At 39.1% G+C, this 27,268-nt stretch overlaps 1 protein-coding gene across 6 annotated transcripts in view; it reads right to left on the reverse strand.

Moving 5' to 3' along the window:
* The window catches only part of PLD5 (phospholipase D family member 5), a 414,584-nt gene that overhangs the window by 254,494 nt on the left and 132,822 nt on the right, over positions 1-27,268 (reverse strand). For 3 of the 6 annotated variants that reach the window (XM_038542689.1, XM_038542690.1, XM_038542691.1), the window contains exon 2: positions 11,080-11,216. In XM_038542689.1, coding sequence (XP_038398617.1) covers positions 11,080-11,216 — 137 coding nt within the window. Of the gene's footprint in view, positions 1-11,072; positions 11,217-13,124; positions 13,212-27,268 lie in introns of those variants that run through there. The other 3 variants (XM_038542692.1, XM_038542693.1, XM_038542694.1) reach the window with 3 other exon arrangements.

Below are 27,268 nucleotides of genomic sequence, written 5' to 3' on the forward strand. Positions count from 1 at the left end.
ATGCTGCCATTTGTTAGAAAAAGGGGACAGATACATAGATATACACACTACTTACACACATATGTACAAATTTATACATATATACACATGAATATATAAAATCATATTTCTGGAAGGATACACAAAAATATGTCAGCTGTGTCTCTGGGCAAGGAGTTCCAGGTTCTGTGATGGGAGAGTATTTTATTGTAAGATTCTGCATTTGGAAATTCTTTTGTTATCTGTATATATCAGTTTTTCAGTTGCAAAAACAGTTAATTGTTTAAAGAGGCAAGGGTCTAATGGAATAAATTGGAAATACAGGTGCAATAAAACAAGCAACATTGACTGAGGGAAATCCTAGTTTATGAGCTTTGCAGATTAAATATAAGGCACAAGATCTCCAACCCATGGAGGTTTCTCCCTTGTAGACAAGCAGCACATTTTAATTCATTTATTTTGTGTAAAACTCCATGGGTATGTGCTATTATTGCCACCATCATCTCACAGGTGAAGCAGGCTAAGGTGAAGCCACTGAGCTGGCACAGCAGGTGGCTGAGCTGAGCCACACAGCCAGGTCTCCAGGACGCCAAGCCCGAAGCGTGCACTTGGGTATCACACAAACACTACCCTTGACCTCCACTGCCTGGCGAGGGCCGGGGTTCCGAGATCTCCCCATGACTTGATGTGGTTTCAACAAACTACAATTTCTATTTTAGTAAAACAGAAACTCACAAGGCTCTGGTTTAAATGAAACAATGACACTTCTGGCCCTGGATGCTATCTGTCTTTGTGAGTAGGACTCAGAAAATAAGTGGCTGACATAACACCTCCCTTGGTAAGACACTTTGCTATCCTGCATGCGAACACTGACTTACTCCACGACAGCATGGAAGAACTGTTAATTTTAAAACGAGATAGTGAGGCTTCATTGATGTGCTAGCTCTGCTGAAGGGGCAAGAGTGAGGCGGCCCCAGTCCTCAGAGGCTAAGTTCAGTGCTTCAGACGCATCACCACAGCAAGCATGAGTCAAATCTGAAAACCAGCTTCAGATTCCAAATTTCACTGCACAATCTTATAGTGCTTGCAGTCACGTCTTTCAGGCTCACCCTTCTAGGTTTTTCCTCTGAAACATGACCCCGTTCTTAAACATTGCATTCCCAATCTGTAAGTTGCCCTAAATATAAAAAGTTCTATGACTCTGGAAGCTGAATTCTAGTCAATTCTTGAACAGATTTTTCTGGCAGTTTCTTTCTTTCTTTCTTTCTTTCTTTCTTTCTTTTTTTTTTTTTTTTTTTTTCTTTTGGCAGTTTCTCTAATTGAAAGTTCTGATTCCAAAGTTTTTCCAGCTACAGGTCTATAAGCAAAGTACATGAAGGTCCACCAAGCATCTCTACCTACGTTTTCTTTTTATTCTTCTCCCTACTACTTCACAGTCAATGTTTCTCTCGCCTCAGGTAATGACTGGCTCTTCATGACTCCCTGTGGGAGGGACAGCTGTGTTTTCTGTCCCCAATGCTATTCACAATTCTCAAATATGGCTGTGCCTACGAGGGTTCAGTGAACTCTTTGAAAAATATATATCACATTCAAATAATCTTCTTGGAGAACAAACCTGGCAACAGGAAATGTCAACATCATTAATCATATATTAAGCTTCATTATAATTAAAACCTTGAAATAATTAGCTTCGGCTTCTTCTCCAAGTGGTAATTATAGACCATCAGCAAGTATCACACTCTCTCAAGTGTCTTCCTTTAAATATTAGATGTCAAAGATAAAAGATTATTTTAAAAATAATCTTTGAGATTTTAGGCATGGGCATATAAATGACACTTTCAGGGTGTTGGGCTATCAGATCTCCCATGATTCAAGAAATCTGCATTTTTATTTGATTCAGTGGTCAAACTAAGATGTGACCATGGGCTATTCCGTTTGAGAATAGAATGCAGAAGAACAAAAATATCTGTATTTAAAAGTCTGAGGACTTCTATTTTCCTTCATTTAAAATTAAGCATTTATCTTGCATTCCCATTTATTATTAGTTTGTTTATTCAGTGCTAGTTAGAAAAAAATTATATTAGATTATTCTATTATTTTAGCAATTCTCCAGGTTTCTTCTTCTAACTCATTTCCATGTGATGGTCTTTAAGTACATGTGTATAAACTTCCATCTCTCCTTTCATAATCCTTAGTTAATTCCCCCAAGCAAATTGCACCATGGAGGGATAATAAATTAATCTAGATAATACATACTATCTCAATGAGCAGTATTACTCCTGTACTTTCTACTTGTGTTTACATGGAAATCATTGTCCATTAAAAAAGAGTACCTGCTCAGTCTTGATGTCTGAGCTACTGTCTAAGATGCAAAAGAGAAAAACAGATGGGGTCCCAGGTTCTAAGGGGGTTTTTGATCTAGGGAAGGAGACAGTGGAGAGACAGAACTGCTGGTGACACCAACAGAAGGCCTAAGCTGCCATTACAGAAATGAAATGGTCTCATAGTTTTGGAAAGCAGGCAAAGGAATTAAGAAATCAAAGCAGGTGGGGTACTCTGTCCAGGTCCCTAGGAGAAGGTGGTTGCCCTGATAATGAGTAGAGGTTCAATACATAAAGCACGTAACATGCAGTGAGCACGTGAGACCAAGCAGTGTTCTAGGTGCTCTACATTAACAATGTATTGGTAGAAAGAGCTGGGCCAGTTGGTAAACAAGGAGAAAGGATGAGAAAAGAAAGAAACCATGGGACTTGGGTATGAAAGGTGGAGGTAAAATATAAGGAATGGATTAGAAATTGCCAGGGGGAGAGTGGGAAAAGAGAAAGATTTGAATAACTCATATTAAGTACTGCCTCGTCACAGAAGTGGGCAGTGCAAAGGGTATGAGCAGCTGAATACACAAATGATCAACAGCCAGACCATATATCTAAGAACCAGGACTCTGCCCCGCAACCTGCAGCAACCTGACCAAGATGCCAACCTCTCACCTATGGCAAGAAGCCCAGAAGTCAGCCTGCTATAAGTCAGACCTGCAGAAAGGCAAGCCATTATCTCCAGTTACAACCCAGAACACCAAACAATAACTTCTGTAACCAAAATGGCCAGGAACAGCTTCCCTAATTTTGGAACAGCTTCCCTAATTTTTTGCCTACAACTTAGGACCAACTGGGTCGAGCCATCATGCTCCCCGACCCAATCACACAGGATGCCCTGCTTTGAGTTAGCCCTCCTCTGGTGACTCAGTCAGTTGAGCGTCTGACTCTTGATTTTGGTTTAGGTCATGATCTTAGGATCCTGGGATGGAGTCCAGCATTGGGTTCCCCACTCAGTGTGGAGTCTGCTTGGGGATCTGCTCACTCTCTCTCTCTCTCCCTCTGCTGCTCCCCCTGCTTATGTGCACATGTGCTCTCTCTCCCTCTCTCTCTCAAATAAATAAATCTTAAGAAAAAAAGATTCAGTAAGAAATGGATACCAGCACCATAAAAGGAAGAACACATCAAGAAAATTAGAAAGGAACTAGGTTAATTTTTTGTCCATATGGACAAATTGGGAAAGGATGTAAAACAAAAGTTCTAGATCCAGTTTCTGCCAGTTTCTTCTGCCTTTCATCATTTTTATTGGGTTGGTACATTGGAATTCTATTTGTAGGAAATCTCTTTAGACAGTCAGAAAAGTGCTCAGATATCAAACACTGAAGGCAAAAAATGGACCCTTCTAAATTTGGGAGCAACACTAATTTAAAAATATGGTTTAGTTTGTCAATATAAAGCATGACAGATCAAAATTAATACACATAAAGGGAAAAATTAGTAAGAAAAGGATGGAAAATGGATTACAAGGTCTTCATTTCTTTGGAGCAAAGTACGATAAAACTTCAAAGGGGCTGAAAACACCTGCATGAACTCATGCCCCTTCATAAAAATAACAACAACCAACATTTACTGAGCATTTATTACATAACAGATGCTACTATATGAAAGGCACTTACATTAACATATTTAGTACTTACAGAAACCTTTCAAGTAAGACTTGTCTTTATTGTACAGATGAAAAAAAAAAGTAATACAATAAAAATCAAGAAACTTGCTCAAGATTGCAATCTCCTAAGTGGTAAAGCCAGACTAGAACCCAGGTAATTTGGTCCCATGGTCCATGTTCTCGTGTCTATAAATATAAAAGGGAGGGAAAGGAAGAGGGATATTGCTCAGTCATAAAGGTAATTTAAAGAACCTTTCTTGGTTTCAATTTATCTACCACCAACACCCTTTTGGGAAAATCTAATGACACCCTAGAACTTAGATTCTGGTTTTTAATATAAATTCTTCATGAAAAGGATGCAGAACTCATTGGACAGTAGATAATAGCATGTCCCAAAGCAAGAAAATTCAAAACGGGGCCAAAACAGCTTGTTGTTGCCAGAAAGCAAGGCTGCTCTGAGAGATATCTGGAATGATGTCAAAAAATACAAAAGACAGATCCCACTGGCCAAGTAATGACAATTTGGGCATTAAAAGGGAAAACAATGATTAAAGCAAGTTGAGTCTGTGAAGACAGCTCTAAGGCCATGATACTCAAAGAGGAAGGACAAAACGCTAGGTTATTGCCAATGCACAGAGGTCTCTCAATACTGTATTCTAGAAATGTCATATATTAATGGACTAAATTACAGATGCTCTACACTGGAGCTGCAACTGGGTTATTAGTATAGATACATCTATAAAGGTTGTTTATCATTTTAAATAGGAAAATAATGGATCAGAAGAAGAAATTCATAAAACAAAGTATATGAAAAATATAGAGAGGTCAGTGGTTTTTTGTTTTTGGTTTTTTTTTTTTTTTTTTTTTTGGAATAAAGAGAGAGAGCGAGCATGGGGGGGGAGAGGAAGAGGAAAAAAGAGAATCCCGAGGTTCCATGCCCAGCATAGAGCCTGAAGCAGAGCTCAATCTCACTACCCTGAGATCAAGACCTGAGCCAAGATCAAGAGTTGGAACTTAACTGAGCCATCCAGGAGGCCCTAGAAGTTAGCTTTTTAATAGAAAAATTGAAAAATTAGAAAGCAGATATGAAGTGGATATGTGGAGAGGTGGTATATTACAAAGTGAGTCTGGCTCTTGCTATATACTTTCTGTAGTGGTCTAGTCCATCTTTATTGGTGCACCACTATGGTAATTTATACATTGGTTGACCCAGGCTCAAATATTTCATGGATCCCATTCTGTGCAGACCCAAGTCTATTCACTTTATTTATTTATTTTTTTAATTTTATTTTTTCACTTGAGAGAGAAAGAGCAAGCATGCACAAGCAGGCAGCAGGGGTAGAGGAAGATGGACAAGCAAACTCCCCACTGAGCAGGGAGCCCAATGTGGGGCTTGATCCCAGGACCCTGAGATCATGATCTGAGCCAAAGGCAGACACTTAACCAATTGAGCCACCTAGGTACCCCTCCCTATTCACTTTAGAATGAAGAAAGATCTCTGGGTTTAGGAACAGTGGGAATCATGTATGCAGACTTCATTGGTCTATTCCCTCAAGCTTCAGACCAAGTAGGCATAAGCTAAAATGTATATGCAGATTTGTAGGCAAGAGTAGGCCCAACCAGGACAGTAGCCACATAGACATGGGGCTGATTCAGAAGGGGAAGAGGCAAGTGTGAGGAGGTCCAGAAGCAGTGGCAGCCATATCTACTGTGACAGGATAAGTGGCAAGTGTCCATCAACATGATTAGAAGATAATGATGACCCACCTCAAATTTTATGGATATGTAGTTGTTAAATGCTAGTTTGCAGACATTAGCTGGCATATTGTTTATAGAAATTAGGCCTGAGGTGCAGGAGGAGCAGGGTGTGGACTGGTTCTATGTGTATTTATCAGAGAGGTGTGATAAAAAGAAGCCCTCTTCCAGTAAGTGTGTAATGGTTCTCTACTACACAGGGCAATAACAACCCACAACAATGGATGAAAGGTGAGAGAGATACAAAACAAAACAGAGGCCTCTCATCTGAAAGGGTAGCCAGTGCACACAGAAGTAGGTGTTCTGCAGGAATAGCAGCTGGACATAAGTTCCAGTGTCCCTACTAGTCCCTGGGGATGTGATGTGTGGAAAACCACACAGTGCACTTACCTCTTACAAGAATAGTATAAGATGATAATCGGAGGCACCAGTGGATCATAAGATAGCCAAGCCACAGAACATATGTGATCTCCACTGGCAGGTTAAGCCATTCTTGACTATGCAGTGGTGCCCCCAAGCTCACTGAGATGCAGTTTGCAGCAGAAACTAGAAAATTTGCCCTTCACCCCCATAAGTAAGTCAAGTGACATGGAGGTTCATATTTATAGAGACTGAATCAGCAATTAAACACACGGGAAAATGATGGAAACTACCCTGAAATTTGGTACAAAGAGGCAAAGAAATAGGCCAAAGTAGTCATTTACTGAGGTCAAAGATCTGGTTTCCTGGCATAACAAGTAAGGTCAGTTAAAAAGCATTTGGGAAGATAAGAGCAGTTGTTAATTCATAGATTCATGTGGAAAATTATGAAAATCAAGAGTGTCACTATCATTAGTACAGTATTTTAGAGGCAAAGTAACAAAAAGGGGGACATAAAACAATGTCAGAAAATATAAAGAAGACATTTTTTATATGGAAATACATTTTTTTTAAGAAAGACATAAAAGTTTGGGAAACACTGAGTGGACAATATGATTCTGAGTATTAATCTAGCAGAAGGTAGAAAGGCATCTTGGCTAGTTAGTAGAGTTAAGATGAATTAAAGCAGTGTACAGATGACACTTGAACAATGTGGGGGTTAGGGGCACTGAACTTTGTGCAGTCAAAATTCCACATACAACTTTTGACCCCTCCAAAACTTAACTACTCCTAGCCTGCTGTTGAGCAGAAGCCTTACCAATAATGTCAACAGTGGATTAACACACATTTTGTATGTTCCATGTAATATTTATTGTATCCTTACAATAAAGTAAGCTAGAGAAAAGGAAATTTTATTAAGAAAATCATCAGGAAGAGAAAATACATTTACAGGACTGTACTGATTTTATAAAAAAAAATCTGCATTAACGGTGGACCCATGCAGTTCGGACCTGCGTTGCTCAAGGGGGCAGCTGTACTTAGGAAAGGCTGCTGCGGATGAGATCTTGGGGAGAGGCTGTCAAAACAGCGAGAAGGAAATGCCCTGACGAGCTAGGATGTCACGCACTCTTCCAACTTTCAGGAGCAAGGAGAGCTGCAAACACAGAGGGAGCTTAATCACAAAGCAGCAAGATCTCAACAAAGGATGCAGTGTGCAGGCAGTGTTCTCACGATAATGCCACCAGGAGAAAAGCCTAAAGAGGAAACCAGCAGCCAGGGAAATAAATGGTACTTGGAAGGGAAGCATCATGTGATCCTGTTAGTGTGGCCCTGGGCTAGAGCCTGGGGATCTCTGGGCCAGTATGAGGAGGAGGTCAGGAGAGGAAGAGGTGGACTTTTGTGCAGAGGAGCTAAGTTGTGACTGGCACGCTTCCTAGAGCTTCTGCAGGAGGCAGCGTCCCCCCAACCCGTTTGCCTCAGTGCCAGCATACTCAGTGGGTGCATCTCCACATTGCCCCTTCCTTTCTCACACTAGGGGCATCCCTGCTGTGTGTCTAGGAGGACCCAAGACTAAAGCACAGTGCAACTCCCTCTCCTCTGCAGGTTGTTCCAGCACTAGAGCAGCGGAATGAGGATGGGGGTGGATAGAACCAGGAGTCAACCAGCGGAAGAACCAGCAATGTGGTTGAGGCCAGAGATCCGAGGAGGCCAGCTAAGACTTGAAGATACTGCAGCCACCATCGTGGACACACTGGCCATGGTCTGGCAGAGGAGAAGAAGAAATGAAAACAAAAGGGGTTGGTATAAGAAGAGGTTCAGGGAACTAGGAGATCAGATATGCGAATGGACAATGGTCAGACTGTGTCTATAAAAACCAGACTCTGCCCCACCAGCTGCGGCCACCTGACCAAGACACCAACCTCCCACCTACAATAACCAGCCTGGGAAGCCAGCCTACGGAATATCCGGCTTGTAGAAAGGCCATTTCTATCAACAATCCAAGACATCAATCATTAACTTCTGTAGCCTTGTGCTCCAAATGGCCATGACTTGATTATTAACTACCAGCTTCCCTAATTTTTGTTCCCACTTCCAACTCAGGACCAAGCAGAGAAAGCCAAACATGTACCTCTTAACCAAGAACAGAGGATGCCTCGATTCCAGAAGCTGGCCAGCCTCCAGTTTTCCCCTGCCAACAGCCCCCACAGGACACACCTGAAGGCTTCTCGTTTCCCCTCTAGAATGTACTCTGGGCCCTCTACTTGTCTTTGAGTCTCTGCCAGAAGTGATGGTGGCTGGCTGCTTTGCCATAGCCAGCCCTAAATAAACAGTATCTGTTCTCCTGTGGTTGTTTTCCCTTCACTTCCCCAGAACCACCGAGTACACTCAGGATAGAGCAGATTCAGGATAAGTGAGGATGCTGGAGGAACAGGAAGTTGGTTGTGAAGAGGGAAGGGGATTTCTGACACGCTGGAAGGACGGAGAAAGGGTTTGTATTGACATATTGCTTGTGATGAGTTTCCTGCTGCTTTCTTAGGGGGTATGCAATTTACCAAAAAAGCCCTGTGAGACAGATTTCTTTTAATCTACCACCTTTAAGAGAAACAAAATTAAAACTGCCTTCAAAATAGTGGGATCCATCTTTTTACAGTACCAGGCTACGCCCCCAAGTGCCCTCTGACATTGCCCCTGTGCTCCTGACCACAGCACCTTGTTGCCTCAACTGTCTCTTATTAACTGTGCTGCAGGTCCTCCTTCAGTGCTGCCGTGCTCTGTAAACAGGTATGGAATGGGATAATGAAATGAATATCTTGTCCAAATTTACAGAGTTGTAAGTAGTATAATGTAGTTTTGAATCCAGATCTTTCTGGTTTCAAATTCTATGGTCTTTGACTGAAGGAGGCTTACTTGGAAGTACAACAGTGAAATGGACATCAAATTTATTGACTTGGGGTGGTCAAAACAATAGGCTATAGTGTTGGGAAGTAAATTTTAGTTACTAAGCATGATGGCAAGGGATAGGGTGGACAGTCGGAGGTTGTCAGCCAGGGACAAGAGAAGGTGGGAGAGAGTCCCAGAATTAGCAGGTGATGTTGCCTATACCATGGAGTGATTGGACAACGTAAGAAAGTTCCAACAAGTTAAAATGAGAACTACTGGGAGCAGATGGTGGGCAGTGGGTTGTCTGATTGGAGACTAGGGCTGGACTGGACACAAGGAATTATCACTACTCAACCTTCGTCCTGTGAGCTAGAGAGAGGAGACAGAGCAGAAGCTTCTCAGGATGAGGTTGGAGGGGCTGAAGGCTCTGGAAAACATGGCTGTGTGGAGGGGGATCCTGGTAATCAGGCAGTGGTTCCAGCTACCCAGGGGAAAGGCAGCCGGGGAATGATGGGTCATTAGAAGAATATGTTCCAGGTTGAGGGAGGAGCAGTGAGTCATCAGGATTGAATTATTGATTGAGATGGAGAAATAAGCAGACGCACATTCTGGTGTATGAGCTTGAAGTAAAAATCAGATTAAATTATAGCTTCTTGCAAGTGAAAAGAGGAATAGTTCTAAGGCTCCGTTTTTTTGTTGAAAACTACACATACCTGCTAATGTGTGTTAAAAGGTCCTGCATATTTTGTCTTACAGAAGTTGTTACCATTTGCCCTTTATAAACCTGCTTTCTAGGTGCTGGGGTTTGCCATTTCAAGAACTCAGCCAACATCATGACAAAGTGGGCTGACAGGGGGCAGAGCCAATCCACAAAACAAGATGAGTCACTGGCCCCTTGTCCACGGATGTTTCTATCCCTCGTGTCATAGGATTCTCAGAAAGTACTGGTGCAGGAGTGTTCAGGAGGAAGATGGTGACAATCTATTATCGCCCTATTGCTTTACTTATAGTCTCAACACAATTTTTATCCCAAATTCAGTCTGGGAAGTAAATATAGGGACCCCTTTCAAACAAATTAGAATAAATCTAAAACTGTATGCTACTTTCTCTCTTATAATCTTTGTTCTGCATATAATACTGTTGTCTGGTAACTAGACCACAATGTTCCATTGGTTAACAAATAAACTTCAATTGTCTTTTCCAGACATTTTTTGTGCCACCTATTCACCCTTCAAGGCAAAATCTCCAAGATAAAAACCCACATACACATTACCAAGTTATTGTTGATCCTAAGCTAGAAAAGAGGGGCACTCAGACTAATAACGCTTGCCCCAGGGACAAATTACAATTAAAATTCATCATCAGCTCTATTTCATAACTGTGGTAGTTGTGTGCTCTAACTTCATCTTTGCAGCAACATGTAATAAAAATAGACTTCTTATCTATCTTTCCCCTGCCTTGATGCTTTCCTGTACCCTCTCCATGACCAAAAAAAAAAAAAAAAAAAAAAGAGCAGCTCATGGAAGAGTTGGATAAGGAGATTTAATGGGATAAAACCATGCCCTGATGCCTCTGCCAGTCAGGAATGATCCCAAGGAAATGCTATGTAAGGTAACCAAAGAGACATAATACATAAATATAATGTAACTATTTCTAGGTTAATAACAAACTATGTGCTACATTAAGATAGAGGAGGCACATGTCTTCTTAGAGACATGTTGATTTGTTTAATCCAGAATTTTAAGTTGGAATTTTTCCAGAGATGTATGCTTTTTTAACTTCCATTTAATACAACAACTAGCACAGTGTCCTCTGCCCATCTGGAGTGCTCATTTTCATCAACCTCATCATGGAAACAACCAAAATCTCATTGACAGACAGATGGGTCTCCAGAAATGCAGACTGTACAAAATTTCATTCTGTCCACCATCCCCCTGTATAGAATGTGCCTAAATTGTAAAAAACTGTCATTGAATGAAATCCTTATACATTTTAATTCCCTTGGTCTAGAGAGTCACAGGGAGGTTAGATGATCATGTGTACTCATGGTATTGTTCTACCATCTAGCCTTCTCTTTGGCTTTTCTGCCCGCCCCCTAAAAGAGAAGTTTTGTTTGTTACCTCTTACCGACATTTATTTTGACAATTTTTTTCTGAGAGTCCATCCTCATCCTCTCCCATGATGTCCACAGCAGAAAATATCAATGCAACGAGAATGGCAAAGCAGCACACCAGGGCGAAGATCACAATGCATTTCTGCTGGGACTGTCAAGAGAAAGAAGGAAAAGAAAAGTAAGAAGCAGCTTTTACTTAGAAACCTCAGATGTGACAGCTTTTCAAAATCCTCTAGGAAACAATTACTTTCATCACTGCTAGTGAAGAGCTGCCCTCTGGGTGAAATCCTGAAGCTCATTCCTCAACATAGCCTTCAACCCCCCACTAAGTATGTTAGAACTTGCTCAATAATGCAAGTGCTACATCGAGACTCCTGAACGAGTTCACTCTTCCTCTTTCTCATCAAAAGCAGTCCAGGAGATCTGGAGATCTTCTACAAGATCTACAAAGAGCACTACAAAGTCTGTTAGTGCAAATTAAAAAAGAAACACAGAGGGCTCAATAATGATTCTCTGTCCCCTGTTATTACCACCATCTTCCATGCGCTCAAACTCTGTATCTTCTTGATTTTCCCACCTGGTCTTGCTCTAAGACCTTTATTATGATGGCTTTAGGAGAGATGCCCCTGGCAGGTGAGGATGAGTTCCACACTTTGATCCGAAATTAGGTCTATCAGATGCCAGCCTCTTGGGCATTTAACTGACATCATCCATTTCAAAACCACTGAACACCATAATAACCAACATTCATACTTTCAATATAATTTTCACTTAGAAACACAAGCCAAAGTTCCAGCTACTTATGTCCTTATCTTTAGGACCAAGTGTTGTATTTTGAGACATCCCTGTCTCCAGGGGTTCATGACCACAGATGGCAGAAGATGGAGTCATGGTCACTGGCAGCAGCCATTGCCACCAAAACAAATCATTCTGCCTGTGTTCTATTTATTAGATAAATCTGCATGGGGAAAAGAAGAGAAAGAATAATTTTTAATTTTAATTTTTAAAAGTGTTTCTCAAAGTTTTAGGAATTATATACAGGAAGGGAAAGAGTGATCATTGACCAGATGGCCAGGAGTAATTCCCTTAGTGATGAGATACGTACATGCACACACACACACACACACACACACACACACACTTCAGAGCTTTGTTGAAACCAGCTGGCTTTGTTTCTCCTACCACCTCCCTTCTCTTTATCTCCACAGACACATAGTCTCCAGAGAACCAAGGAACCTCCCCGGCTCAGGATCCAGTCTATCCAGGAAAAGCCTCAGATAACAAATTCTAGAGAAAGGTGTTGTGGAAATAAAGGTGCTCCCATGACTATGAGTTCAAATTGTTGATTCTTTCTAGAGGCTTTGTTTTCTGACTTTGCTGAGGTATCTCCAGAAAAGCTTGCTCTAAATCCCTTCCTACCTGTCACTGTGTCCTTCTCTTACTCTAAACTCAGGGAGAAATTGGGGAGAAACCCCAAGAGAGACACAACCATCGTTCTTTACCCTTAGGCCCCCAGTATCTTTAAGGCATGGGTATGTTTTATTCTTTCCATCCCAAGCAACCTGAATGGGACCTGACAAATAGAAGGTGCCCAAGAAATAATGACTGTGTAAGCAAAGTGAATGAATGAAATGAAAATCACAAGCATGTGGAGTGACATGAAGGTTTTTCGAGACTCAGGTATGGTCTTCCAGAGAATTAGCTTCCTTCAATATTTTGGTGATTGATAATCTTACAGCTTATCCTTGTGTTCACTCTCTGTTTGAGCCAGAGGCATATCCATGGGCTGTATTTACCCACTATATCAAACTCTGCAGAACAGGACTGTGCATTCATCCCCAATTCCTCACTAATTTTTTAAGAAGCAGCATAGTGAACTGGTTGAGGGCACAGACTTTGGGACCAGATTGCTTGGATTCCTCCACAAAGTTATTTAGCCTTTGTGCTTCAGATTCCTGTGTATCAAATGGAGAGGACAGTCATGAAATAAGAGTAACAACTGTCTCATAGGGTTGTGACTGATCATTAAGTTAAATGAGTAAAGCCCTTAGGACAATACCTGGACAGCTGGATGAGTGTTTGCTGTTGTAGTTTATGCACCTCTGAGCTGCCTCAAATATTCTGGAGAAACAAGGTAAAGATATGAATAAGTAAGTAACACACAGGGATGCCTGGGTGGCTCAGTCGGTGTAGCATCTAACTCTTGATTTTAGCTCAGGTCATTATCTCAGAGTCGTGAGATTGAGCCCCGTGTTGGGCTCTGTGCAAGGTGTGGAGTCTGCTTGAGATTCTCTCTCTCTGCCTCTCCCTCATCCCCTCTCTCCCTCTCTAAAAAGAAAAAAGTAAAAGAAAAACCTACAACAAAAACTACATGTGTAAGAGAGAAGCAGAATGATAGAGGCAGAGTAGGAGAGGAAGACATAGAAGAGAAATGTGAGATGAAAGCTGTCTAGGATAAAATTTTTGAGAAATTTTTCTAGCCACCTCAGACGCATTGTAATCACCTAGAGGGCCTGTGAAAACACACATTGAAGGACCCCATTTCCAAAAGTTTTGGTTGAATGGCTGAATTGGTCTGGGATGGGTTCAAAAATGTGCATTTGTAACAAGCTCCGAGGTGACACTGATGCTGCTGTTCCAGGGGCCAGACTCCGAGGAATCAAACTATCACCCATACTAAATCCTGTGATTTTTTAAAGATTTTATTTATTTACTTATTTAGAGAGAGATAAAGGGAGAGAAAAAGAGTGGTGGGAAAGGCGGAGGGGGAAGGGAGAGAACACCCCAAGCAGACTCAGCACTGAACATAGAGCCCAACCCTGAGACCATGACCCAAGCAGAAATCAAGAGTCAGATGCTCAACCAACTGAGCCACCTAGGTGCCCCCTTAGTCCTGCTTAATATATGTCCATCCTTCAAACGCATCTCCTTTATAAGTTCATTTTCTTTTTTTAAAGATTTATTTATTTATTTGAGAGACAGAGAGCACAAGCAGGGGGAGGGACAAACAGAGGGAGAGAAAGAGAATCTTAAGGAGACTTCCTACTGAGCACAGAGCCCAATAATGGGCTGGATCCCAGGACTCTGAGATCATGACCTGAGCCAAAATCAAGAGTCAGATGTTTAACAAAAGACAAGCTTTTACAGTTAAATAAGCCACCCAGGCACCATGATAAATACAACCAATGTGGGAGCTTAGAAATAATTTTAAATAATTTTTTAAATTTTTGAGTGAGTTTTCTCCTACCCTTTACTTCTTATTAATTTTAATGATATTCATTACTTGTATAATCAGAAACTGTTTGCTGTTAACTATTTTGAAAAAAACACAAAATATAAAAAAGAAAATATATCACTCCCAGTCCCACTCAAACAAAACTGCCACTAGCATTTTGTTCTCATTCATTCCTATATATTATGTCTACTGATCTAACTCTCTGAAAATATTGGTATCATGCTTGTACAGTTTTGCATTCTGCTTTTTGCACTTGATCATGCTCTAAGGTCATTAAATATTCTTCTACGGCATAGTTTTAAATTGTTGCATCACATTCCATTGCATGGATATGTCACACATTGAAGGACCCCATTTCCAAAGGTTTATTCCAAGAATAAAGGTTTATTCCTTTATTCCAAGAACTTTTTTTAAAAAGCCACTCATTTAACAACAGAAAATAAACATTCTTGTCATTTTACCCTATTTCCCTATAAATTACTAACAGAAACAAACAAAAAACTTTTGGAGGGGTGTAAAGCAAAGTAATGATAACACATTAATCTAGTCCCAAAGAGACTCTAACAGGACAGTATAATTAAACATTATATAAAAAAAAATCCTTTTTATTTTTAAATAAAATCCTAAAGAATAAATCCTAAAGAAGTTAATACCTAATGCTTCATCCACAACAATATTGATTTGTTTCCCTTTTTTTCTGAATTTTATGATAAAAGTCAGTAAGAGTTCTAGTTAATATGTGTGCTACTGGAAGTACTTTGATATAATAACTCCCATAAATTTCTATTAACTTCTATTCATTTAATTCTATATTATCTTATTCTACTAATATGAAAAATTGACCCAGTTATTTTCATTTTAATTCATCAAAGAAGAGGAATTCAGACTCTGATATTCATTTTTATTTTTTTATTTTTTTTTTTTTTTTTTGATATTCATTTTTAAATGTCCCCTTGAAAGAATTTACTGGAACAATATAAGGTCAGACCACTACTTTCCTTAGTCTCCTTTCTTTTACATTTCATCAAAAATGAAACATTCTGTTCAAATGACAGCCAAAGGGCCTCACAAATGAGACCATATTCCCAGATTACCACGACATTTATTCATTTTCAAATCCTTAACAGATCATTTCAGATCAGTCAGGAATCAATTTGAAACACACTTTTCTGTTTTTATTGAATAGAATAAAAGAACGCAAAGTTTTAAAGAGAACTCATTAACATGATTACATCCTCAACTTCACTAATAAGCTCAACCAATTAAAAGAAAACAAAACTTGAAATGCTATTATCCTGCATCAGTCTATACTTTACACTGGAGATTGTATTGAAACAGTTTTGAAAAGAACCTCTTGCTTGGTCAAGAAATAAATGTAATTATGCTAACACTGAAAATATTTAAATATATCTTTATCAAATACATTTTAGCTTAATACAGAAAAAGAGATGTACAACCTCTAAATGAGAAAGAGTCTTAAATTTGTGACTTGAAAGTATAATGTATTCCAACTTGGGCTTTTATACCATCTGATAAACTCTTAAAAGGAATTTGCACCCATGTGTCTAGGGGTAAAATATATACTTGCAAAAATTAACCATAAATTAAAATTGTTCATATTATTTCTTCATTTATTTGCCATGACAATTTTTAAAACAAAATCATGGTGAAGTCTTAAAAATAACAATTTTTATTTGTGCAGCTTTTAAAACTTACAGAGCTGGAAGTCCTTGTACAATTATTCTCCATGCAAAAGATGTCAAAATTAGGACTCAAAGACATTGGGTTACTGAACTGTCCAATGTGACCCAACGAGCTGGAGACAGTCCAGGGATTTAATTTAGGTCTCTGAGTCTAGTCTCTAGGTCTGTTCTATAGATGCAAACTTCTTCTTTTCTGGTTTAATTTTCTTGACTTCATTTTCTACTTAATATTAGCTATTATTATTGCTATTTATTTTGTTATTTTTATTATTAGTTTTTAGTTAACCAATTCCCATGTGGCCCATTAAAAATGAATGTTGAACATTTATTTGGCTCTAAGCTGTGGAGACAGGGCATTCTTGGACCTTTAGAACTTTCCTATGATTCTAAATGTGTTCCTAGCTTGAGTTCCTAGACATGTTCCCAGAAAAAAATAGGTCACCCAGAAGATTCATAGTAATCTTAGCTGGTGACTTATCAATCTCCTGAATAATGATCACATTCTTGAACCACAGTAGAAAATTTAAACTATACATTACTTAAGGGCTTTGCTTTGAAAATCATTTTAAAAGAATTATCACTTCACTTTCCACATACATTTTGATGTTTCCTGGGGTTCTATTTTAGAATTTTCCTCTCCTTGTTCTGTATCCCTTCCCTGAGAGACTGTAATTTACTCCCAGTCTTCACTGGCTGTGTATACTGAGAACTCCTAAGAGTAAATCAGCAGCTCAGAGTACTTGCTGAGTACCAGATCCACACTGAATGGGTTTCTCTGGAAGAGTCTGCCAATCTAAGTATACCAGTCTAAGTTGTGAAGACAAAATGGGTATTTTAGAAAGGCGAAGTCAACTAGAGCTGACGTAACAGAGTAGTAGAGAGAGGAGACTTGTATAGGGAGAGACTTGTGGAGGGTCTTCAGAGGGTCTTCTGAGTCTTCAGTTAAGTATTGATAAGCGTGTGTATAAAAGGAAATTATCTGAGGTCTGGAAAAAGAACCATCTGAAAGGAGCAGGTGAAAGAATCCCTAGCCAAACACACAGAACCAGGAAGAGCTGGTGTCCCACCATCCAGAGTGGAAAAATCTCAATATATGTGGCATTAACTAATTAGGAGGATGCTGTATCTAGAAAATGAAAATAGAAAAAATGAGCCCTAGACTCAAGGCTGCTCTCTCACCTAAACAAGAGCATAAAAGCAAGCCTTAAAAACCCAAACTGTTCACAAGCAAACCTCAAGAATATTTTTCGATATATGATAATATCCACCACACAGCAAAATCAAAAACACAATGTTCAGCATCCAGTAAAAAATTTCCAGATGGTCAAAGAAATTAAAAAACTACAACTCCAAGTAAGGAGAAAACTCAGTCTACTGAAATCAACTCAGAAAGGAAATGTAGGTGATTGAGTTAGTAGACAGAGATACTAAAACAAATATTATTACTATATTTCACGTGCTTGTGAAAATAAGTATGTTAAAGGAGTTAAAGAAGATATAACAGAGACACCCGGGTGGCTCAGGGGTTGAGCATCTGCCTTCGGCTCAGGGTGTGATCTAGGGGTCCCAGAATCGAGTCCCACATCAGGCTCTCCATAAGGAGCCTGCTTTTCCCTTTGCCTATATCTCTGCATTTCTCTGTGTCTCTCATTAATAAATACATAAATAATTTTTTTAAAGGAAGATAAAACAAAGGGTGCACATCAAAATTCTGGGGATGGGAAATGGATGAGATTAAGAGCATATTAGACACAACAGAAAAAGAGTTTAATGAACTCTATGAAAAACTTGAACAGTATGTCAGTGAGCTATAAGACGACTCCAACAGCCTACTATACATGTTCTTGGAGTCTCCAAAAGAGAAGAAGTTACCAAAAAAATTGAAAAATATAATGGCCAAAAATTATTAAAACTCGTTGAAGATATAATAGAGTCACCTCTGAATGATAAAGGGATAAATTCATCAAAAAGACATAACAAGGGACGCCTGGGTGGCTCAGTGGTTGAGCGTCTGCCTTTGACTCAGGGCATGATCCTGGTCCCAGAATCGAGTCCCACATTGGGCTCCCTGTGAGAAGTCTGCTTCTTCCTCTGCCTATGTCTCTGCCTCTCTCTTTGTGTCTCATGAATAAATAAATAAAATCTTAAAAATAAAAAGACAGAATAATAAACTTTGATGCACCTAATAAGAGAGCTTCAAAATGCATATAAACATAGGCTAATAGAACTGTATAGAGAAATGAACAGATTTTCAACTACTCAGTGATGTCAAAACCCTTCTCCCTTTAATGGATAGAATAAAAAGAGAAGAATTTTAAACTGAATGAAAATAAAAATACAATATATGAAAATACATGAGATGCAGCAGAAGAAATGATTCAGGGAAATATGGACCACTAAATGCATATTGGAAAATACATAAGGTCTTAAATGATCTAAACTTCTACCTTAGAATGTAGAAAGAGAAAAGAGCAAGTAAAACTCAAAATAGGCAGAGGAATGAATAAAAAGAAGAGCTCAATATAAGAGAAAACAGAAAAACAACACACACACAAAAAAAATCAATGAAACCAAGGTCTGGTTCTTGGAAAAGATCAATAAATTGATAAAATTTTAGCCATACATATAAGAAAGAATAAAAGACACAAAATTGCTAGTATCTCTATGAGAGATAGGAAATCACCATAGATAGTATCAAAAATAAATGATAAGGGAATAATATGGATAAATTCATGCCAAGAAATTCAGTGTAAATAAAATGGATAAGTTTTTATAAGATACAAATTACTAAAATTCTCTCAAGAAGAAGTAGATAACTTGAATATATCCTTATATCAATTAAAGAAAATGAATTTTTAGTTAAAAACCTTTCCACAGAAAGAAGTCAAGGTTTAGGTGGCATCATTGAGAAATTATGCCAAATATCTGAGGAATGAGTAAGAACAATAAGAAAAAAACAAAGAGAGGGAAAAACCTTCCAATTCATTCTATGAGGTCAACATTACCCCCACTACAAAAAAATACAGACTTTTAAAAATGTTTTGTCTTGGTGTTTAATAATGCACTATCTAGAAACCATGACATTACATTCATTTAATAGGTATTTAATATCTACTTCTGTGCAAAAAAAAAAAGAGTGCAGGGGGCTTCAATGGCCATAACCTCAACAGGGAACAAAGTTTATCAATTTTATTCCTCAAGTTGCTTATAAAAATTGCAAAATATCTCTATTACCTCAATTTGCCTTTAACTGAAAGATGAATCATCAGCTACACAGTCTGTTTATTTTTTCATGCCTGCTAGAGTTCTCCCAATGGAACTTAAAGGTGTTCTTGTTTTAGGAAATTCTTGCTATTTTTACCAGATCAATAATAGTAAATTATTTCTGCAGCCACCTAGATTTTTCTTTCCCTTTTAAAGACATGCAAATTTGTTGTTCAACCATGCATTCATTAGTTTTCTACCTTTTGGTTCTCTTTCACTAAACAGAGCTTTCTGAATTCTAGGATCTTGTCTAGATCCATAATGACTGGCATCCCCCCCAAAAAAAATACAGGGGTGCCTGAGTGGCTTAGTCATTTGAACATCAGATTCTTGGTTTCAGCTTAAATCATGATCTCAGGGTCCTGGGATTGAGCCCTGCTTTGGGTTCCACATTCAGCAGGGAGTCTGCTTAGGGATTCTCTCTCTCCCTCTCTTTCTCTCTGACCCCTGCTCACACAGGTGTGTGCTCTCTCTCTCAATAAATAAATAAATATTTAAAATAAGTAAATCTTTTTTAAAGAACCAAAAACATGAATAAGTGACGAATAAGTGAATAAAGGGGGAAAATGATGAGGGCTATAAAATCAGAATGATGATTTTTGTGTTTTACAACCTTGATTATTTATTTCCTACTTATAAGTATTTCCACTGATTCCCATCACGGAAGCACATGTATTTGTAAATAAAGAACATGCAAAAAAAATTAAGTATCATAAGCTCAAAATTAGCCTAACAAGGAAGATAATAAGAACAGAGAGCATCTTTTCAAAAATAGCAGGACAGAGAATAAAAACTCAAGTTTGAATCAGCTGAACCCAAGTAACTATTCTCAATCTTATACAAATTCTTAGAGACGATAAACAGATATAATAATAAAAATAATAATAATAATTCTATAATAGTGCTTGACAAATAAAAAGCACCACCAATGGACAAGAAATTATAAAGATTTACTGTAAATTAGATAAACCAAGGAGAGCAAAACCCAAGACACACATAGGAAAACACAACTGCTAGATAGGTGAGCTCCAAGGATAGAGGTAACACAGAACTGGAAGAAACTTTGGAATAACTGACAGTGATTAGTTGGAAAATGTTTCAGAGCAGGCTGGCCAGTCGATCCTTCCCACTACTGCTTTCTTTTTCCCTCTTGTGCTGAGCATCATACAACAGAAGTGTCACCCACAAGATAAGCCATGAGTAGAGCAATTCCCTCAGAGAATTAGGCAGCATATGTAGCCCCTCCTATAAAACCTGGAGATAAACCACTGTGCTCAAGTACCACCCATAGATATGCAAATAGGAACTGCCCAGTATGGAAGTGGACAGGCAATTAAAAGTCTCCAAGAGTTTGATAAAAATCAAAACCATGGAAGAGGTACTTAACTCAACCAAGGTAATAAATTTGGAGAATATAAAGCAACCAAATGACACAGGTAAGCCTTTAAAAGTAAAAATAACCCAAGTTTTCAGGAAGATGAGAGAAGAAGTTGTACCCATGAAACATCAGGAAAGATGATTAAGAAAGATTAGCAACAAGAGATCTTGAAAATGATACACCTGGGACACCCGGGTGGCTCAGTGGTGGAGCGTCTGCCTTTGGCTCAGGTCGTGATTCCTGGGGTGGAGTCCCACATCAGGCTCCCTGCTCTTTGAGGAGTCTGGTTCTCTTTCTGCTTGTCTCTGCCTCTCTCTATGTATCTCTCATGAATGAATAAATAAAATCTAAAAAAAAAAAAATTGAGACACCTCAGCAGATAGGCTGAATTTCAAAAGAGACATAAGTGAAGAGCAAATTCACACACTCCATTAAGTCAAAGGATTCTCCCAGAATGCAATGCAAAATAATAAAATACTAACACCTGTTGGAGAAAATTCAAGAGAAACAGAGAACCAATCTAGATAACAAGTGTCTATCAGATACCTGTTCCTAAGTGAAAGAAGAATAAGAACACTGGACTCTAAATAATCAAACAAATAAAGAAAAAACTTTAATAGTTAATAATATATGTCTTTCAAATAAGTATATTTGTTTTGCAGATGAGTTTGGCAACAATTCCAAAGATTGATAATTTTGCTTGGCAAGGATTGGGGAAATGAGTGTTGATCTGAACAAAATCTAGCAGAGCTTGTCTAAATGGCAATTTGGCTTTTATCATGATCTTTATCAGAATTTTATTTTATTTTATTTTATTTTTTAAGATTTTATTTATTTATTCATGAGAGACAGAGAGAGAGAGAGAGAGAGAGGCAGAAACACAGGCAGAGGGAGAAAGAAGCAGGCTCCATGCAGGGAGCCTGACGTGGGACTCGATCCTGGGTCTCCAGGATCACACCCTGGGCTAAAAGTGGTGCTTAAAGCACTGAGCCACCCGTGCTGCCCTTTATCAGAATTTTAAATGTGCAAATCCCTTGGCTCCTATATTCCACTTCCAACACTCAATTTTATGGCAATGTTTACTCATGTGCACAAAAATATAAGAGCAAGGATGCTGTAGCATCATATGTGGGGGAAAAGATACAGGAAAAAAGATCTAACTATCCACAAATAGAGGAACGGACAGAGTCAGAAAGAGTCATTCTGCAGAATATTGTAGCCACTACAATGTACCTGTTTGGAAATTAAGGGAAAGATTCAAGGGATTCACCCAAAACTCTTAGCAGTCATGGTCTGTCAGGAGGGGAGAGGTTTTGTGAAGTTGGATGCATTGTAGTGTTGAAGGTATTCATGGTTTACTCTGTATTTTTCCATATTTTTAGATATTTTATATGAGCCCTCATCTAAATCATCTCTTACAGTGATAAGGATGAAAGCTGTCCATTCTTGGACAACGTCCACCTCGAGGCAAGTTATTCGTCCTTAGGTTAGCTTTTCTAACTAAGCATCAGCAGCCACTTCCCATGGGTAGTCTATATTTACTTGAAGCCTCCATATTATTGAGCAGAAGATAGGTATAAAGTCCAGTTTCACAAACTAAAGAGGATAACTGGGAAATTATGGAGAATATTTGAACATAAAAAATACCCAGAGACCATCTAGGACAACCCCTCATTTTATCATTTTCCAGGTAAAAAAATGCTGGGAGGAAGATGCTTTGACCCAACGTGCCTTCTTTTCTCTGCCAGTGTTTGGCTGATTAAATGACAGACCAGCAAATAAAAAGAACAACAAAGTTTGCAAAAGACAACTGACACAAATAAGTCATTTTTGGACTATGATTTGAGGATAGGCACACCTGGCACACATGACAAGGGGTGAAAGGTAGGAGGCCCTTGAGAAGTCAGTGAACTTCTGTCCCCTTCCTCCTACCTGCGGTACCTGGGGGCATTAGACAAGAGAAGTGAAGTGTGTTAATTCGATTTAAAAATATGTAGGGAACATCTAACATGTGTTCTATGCGACCCTAACACTGATGAACCTCTTAGGGAGGTCTCTGCCCTTAAGGACCTCACATGTGAGGGCTGTGGGTGTGTGTTGCAGAGTATGGACAGTGAAAGACAATACAGGGTGATGTATACTGTTCCGATGGTACAGAGAGAAAGGAGGGGCTGGGTAGGTGACCACTCATAGGACAGTTCCATTGCAGCAGGCAGATCTGATCCTGGGGCCACCATGCCCCCTGCTATGCACACCTAATTCCTGGGATAGAGAATCATGGATTTCCTCTGTACTCACCATAAAGCAAAATGAGTTACTTTGAACTGTAGTGAGTGAACACACCTGTCTAAGTCAATACAGAGCAGCCAACACGTACCAACAGAAACACTGTATTTTCACACTCTCTGTGTTTACCTCCATTACAGATAAAGAATGACAATTGTCAGTTGGTCTTTGATAAGTTGAGGGCTATTTTGTAGACCTGTGTTCTACACTCTGCTTTTAATGAGCTAAAAAAAGGTTGATTCTTTTAATCTATCAAAATAAATGCAAGCCCTTCCAGTTTACTGTGATAGGAGATCTATTCTAAAGACCGCTGGTTATGATTGTTTAGTGTCTCTTGTCTAAATTATTTGTTTCCTGATCACTGTAAAGGACAATACTTCATCCAGTTAGGGGAAAAGAACATGGCAGACGAAACTAATGATCTTTGTTTTGAACTAATTAAAAAGCAAAGCAAAGTCAGGATTGACTCTGGGTATAATAGTGACAACAAGATTTATCTTTGGTATTGCCAGTGTTCCCTCTTATTTGAAAAAGGAGCACAGGGGTACCTGAGTGGCTCAGTGGTTGAGTGTCTGCCTTTGACTCAGGGCCTGATCCTGGGATCCTGGGATCCTGGGATCCTGGGATCCTGGGATCGAGCCCTGCATTGGGCTTCCCTCAGAGAGTCTGCTTCTTCATCTGCCTATGTCTCTGCCTCTCTCTCTGTGTCTCTCATGAATAATTTTTTTTAAAAATCCTTAAAAAAAAGGAACATACACACACACACACACTGTGCATTTGCACAAATACACTTGCACATACGTGCATACACATTTATAAAAGATATGGCTAGGGAAGCTTACAGTGGGAGCAGGAGGGAACTTGAAGCCATCTAACCCAACCAGCCACTTAGAGCAAGGATCTCACCTCAGCACCACTGACCTACGACATCCTCTTCTGCTTCGTCACTTTGAGCTAGCAAAAGCTTACTACCAACAACACTAATTGAGTCAACACTAATTTTTTCAAAGTCTTTATTAACATGGGAAGACATATGAAGAACAGAAGTCTATCTTGAATCGCCATGACTGAACTCCCACCCACATGGCCCCTTTCCTTCTGACCTGGTTTCTAACTTCCTTGTGACTCTTCTTCCTGCCACTCTCCCCAATCCCTCATCTCTATCCTTCTTTATCTATTTCTTTGTGGACCTTCTTTGGTCCCTTCTAAACCTGCCACTGTCTCTGCTGCAAACCTGCCAGCACTCCCTGTGTCCCAATGTCCTCCTGTTCTTCTCTCACTCCCAACCACTTTCAAGCTTGTGTGGGCTATTCCCACAGAAAATCTACCTTTCCTGTCTACAAAAGGCCCAGAAAAGCACAAAATGATAATGTTCCAAGGCAATGGATAGAGAAATGCAATTTTATAATACAGACAAGCGAGGACATTAGGGGGAGGGGTGGAAGTTAAACATTTTAGTAGATATAGATATTCTAACAGAATTCAAATCTTATCTCCTTAACAGCATTTAAGAAAAAATGCTGCCTACTGCTTTTATATGTGTCAACATTCCCCTTCTCCTCACCACTAATTTATCGACCCCTTTCTTCAAAGATTCAGGTAGAAGCTCATCACAAGCCTTGCACAGGGCATAGCTATATCCACACAGGGCAGGACACTGTAAGAACACTGCTTTGTGGGGTAGACAGAGTACAAGAACATCTGAGCAAAGCATCATGCTGTGCCACACAGCACTCACCTCCTGCAAGGAGAGTACTGTTGACCTGGTATCAGGCCGAGAGGGAGCTGAGATGAGTTGGCTGCCAGGCCACTCATCAATCTTCCCTCAGTTCATTGATAGTGATTCCTCTTTAGTCCTTCATGTTCTCCACCACAACATACTTATCACTCCCTTGAAAGCAAAGCAGACCATCTTCCAAATAATTATTAAATTATTAAAAGATATGGAACCAGGAAAACAAAAGTAAGCATGATTTTCTTTCTTTCTTTCTTTTCTTTCTTTCTTTCTTTCTTTCTTTCTTTCTTTCTTTCTTTCTTTCTCTTTCTTTCTTTCTTTCTTTCTTTCTTTCTTTCTTTTACTTCTTTCATTCTTTCTCTTTCTTTCTTTCCTTCCTTCCGTCCTTCGAGCAACATGCTTTCAATTTCTCCATTCATCAGAGACCAGTCTGCTGAGTTCTACTTCACCAGTAACTAGCACCTATTTGTATATGGTCTTACAGTTCAAAGGCACTTTGCATACATACCAGGCATTCTGTTCTCTCTCTCTCTTCACACCTCTCTGCCCCCCTCCCTTTTTTTTTTTTTTTTTTTTTTTACTGATTCTCCCTCTTGAATTGAATGTTTGGAACTGCCTGACCATCCAGTCTCCCCTATCAATCACATCTTGGCCTTTCCTTCAGAGTCTGCAGGCAGTGGAATCAGGATAGAGGTCTGTCGCAGGCTGTTTCTGAGCAGAGAGAATGGTATTATTTTGGTATTGAGGACATAACCCACTTGAGTTAAAGCTTGCTCAATGTTGCTAAATAAAATCAAGATATAGTGATTTGATGGTAAAAAAAAAAAAATCTCAGGTGCCACTGTATGGCCAACTGTGTTGTATGCCTAAGTGTAAAAGACTCCTAATCTTCTGTGACATGGGTCCTAGACCAAGGAGCTGTGTTATCATTTTCTACATAGTCTAACTAGCCTATTTTGTATTGTAAGACATCAACTAGAGATTTTATCAGTGTTGCATCTTAGAGGAGAGTTTAATTCTTTAACAGTAAACCCATCTTCTTTACAAAGCATCGGAGAATGGCTGCCCTGGGCCATTTAGTCTGAGCAATGAAATCTCATACTTTAGATTAAGGATGTGATCCCAGTCCCAGGACACCTCATACTGGAGGCATGATATCTTGAAATACAAACAATTATAAGACAATATTATGAAAAATTATATGCCAACAAACTGGACAACCTGGAAGAAATGGAAAAATTCCTAGAAACATAGAAACTACCAAAACTGAAAGAGAAGAAATAGAAATTTTGAACAGACCCATAACCAGCAGAGAAATTAAATTAGTAATCGAAAATTTCCCAACAATGAAATATTACTCAGCCATTAGAAACAACAAATACCCACCATTTGCTTCAACGTGGATGGAACTGGAGGGTATTATGCTGAGTGAAATGAGTCAATTGGAGAAGGACAAACATTATATGTTCTCATTCATTTGGGAAATATAAATAATAGCGAAAGGGAATAGAAGGGAAGGGAGAAGAAATGGGTAGGAAATATCAGAAAGGGAGACAGAACATAAAGATTCCTAACTCTGGGAAACGAACCAGGGGTGGTGGAAGGGGAGGAGGGTGGGGGGTGGGGGTGAATGGGTGACGGGCACTGAGGGGGGCACTTGGCGGGATGAGCACTGGGTGTTATTCTGTATGTTGGCAAATTGAACACCAATAAAAAATAAATTTATTATTAAAAAAAAAGAAAATCTCCCAACAAACAAAAGTCCAGGGCCAGACATCCTCCCAGAGAAATTTAACCAAACATCTGAAGAAAAGTTAATACCTATTTTCAAACTGTTCCAAAAAATAGAAATGGAAGGAAAATTTCCAAACCCATTCTATGAAGCCAGCATTACGTTAATTCCAAAACCAAAGACTCCACTAAAAAGGAGACATATTTCGTTTTCCAATATCCCTGATGAACATGGATGCAAAAATTCTCAACAAGATACTAGCAAATCAAATCTAACAGTACATTAAAAGAATTATTTACCACAATCAAGCTGAATTTATTCCTGGGCTGCAGGAGTGGTTCAATATTTCCAAATCAATCAACATGAAATACCACATTAAAAGAAACGATAGAACCATATGATCCTCTCAACAGATGCAGAAAAAGCATTTGAAAGATTACAGCATCCATTCTTGATAAAAACACTTATTTTTAAAATAATTTTGTGGGGTGGGCAGAGTATATTTGGAACTTACTTCAACATAATAAAGGCCATATGTGAAAGAGCCACATCCAATATCATCCTCAATGGGGAAAAACTGAGAGCTTTTCCTTTATGATAAGGAACAAGACAGGGATGTCTACTTTCACCATTACTATTTAACTCAGTATTGGAAGTCTTAGATTCAGCAGTCAGACAACAAAAAGAAATAAAAGGCATCCAAATCAGCAAGAAGTCAAACTTCAACTATTTACAAACATATCTACTCTATGAAGAAAACCTGAAAGACTCCACCAAAAAATTGCTAGAAGTAATACATGTATTCAGCAAAGTGGCAGGATATAAAATCAATGTACAGAACTCTGCTGCATTTCTATATACCAATAAGGA

This window comes from Canis lupus, chromosome 7 (genome assembly GCF_011100685.1).
Source record: "Canis lupus familiaris isolate Mischka breed German Shepherd chromosome 7, alternate assembly UU_Cfam_GSD_1.0, whole genome shotgun sequence".
Taxonomy (NCBI): domain Eukaryota; kingdom Metazoa; phylum Chordata; class Mammalia; order Carnivora; family Canidae; genus Canis; species Canis lupus.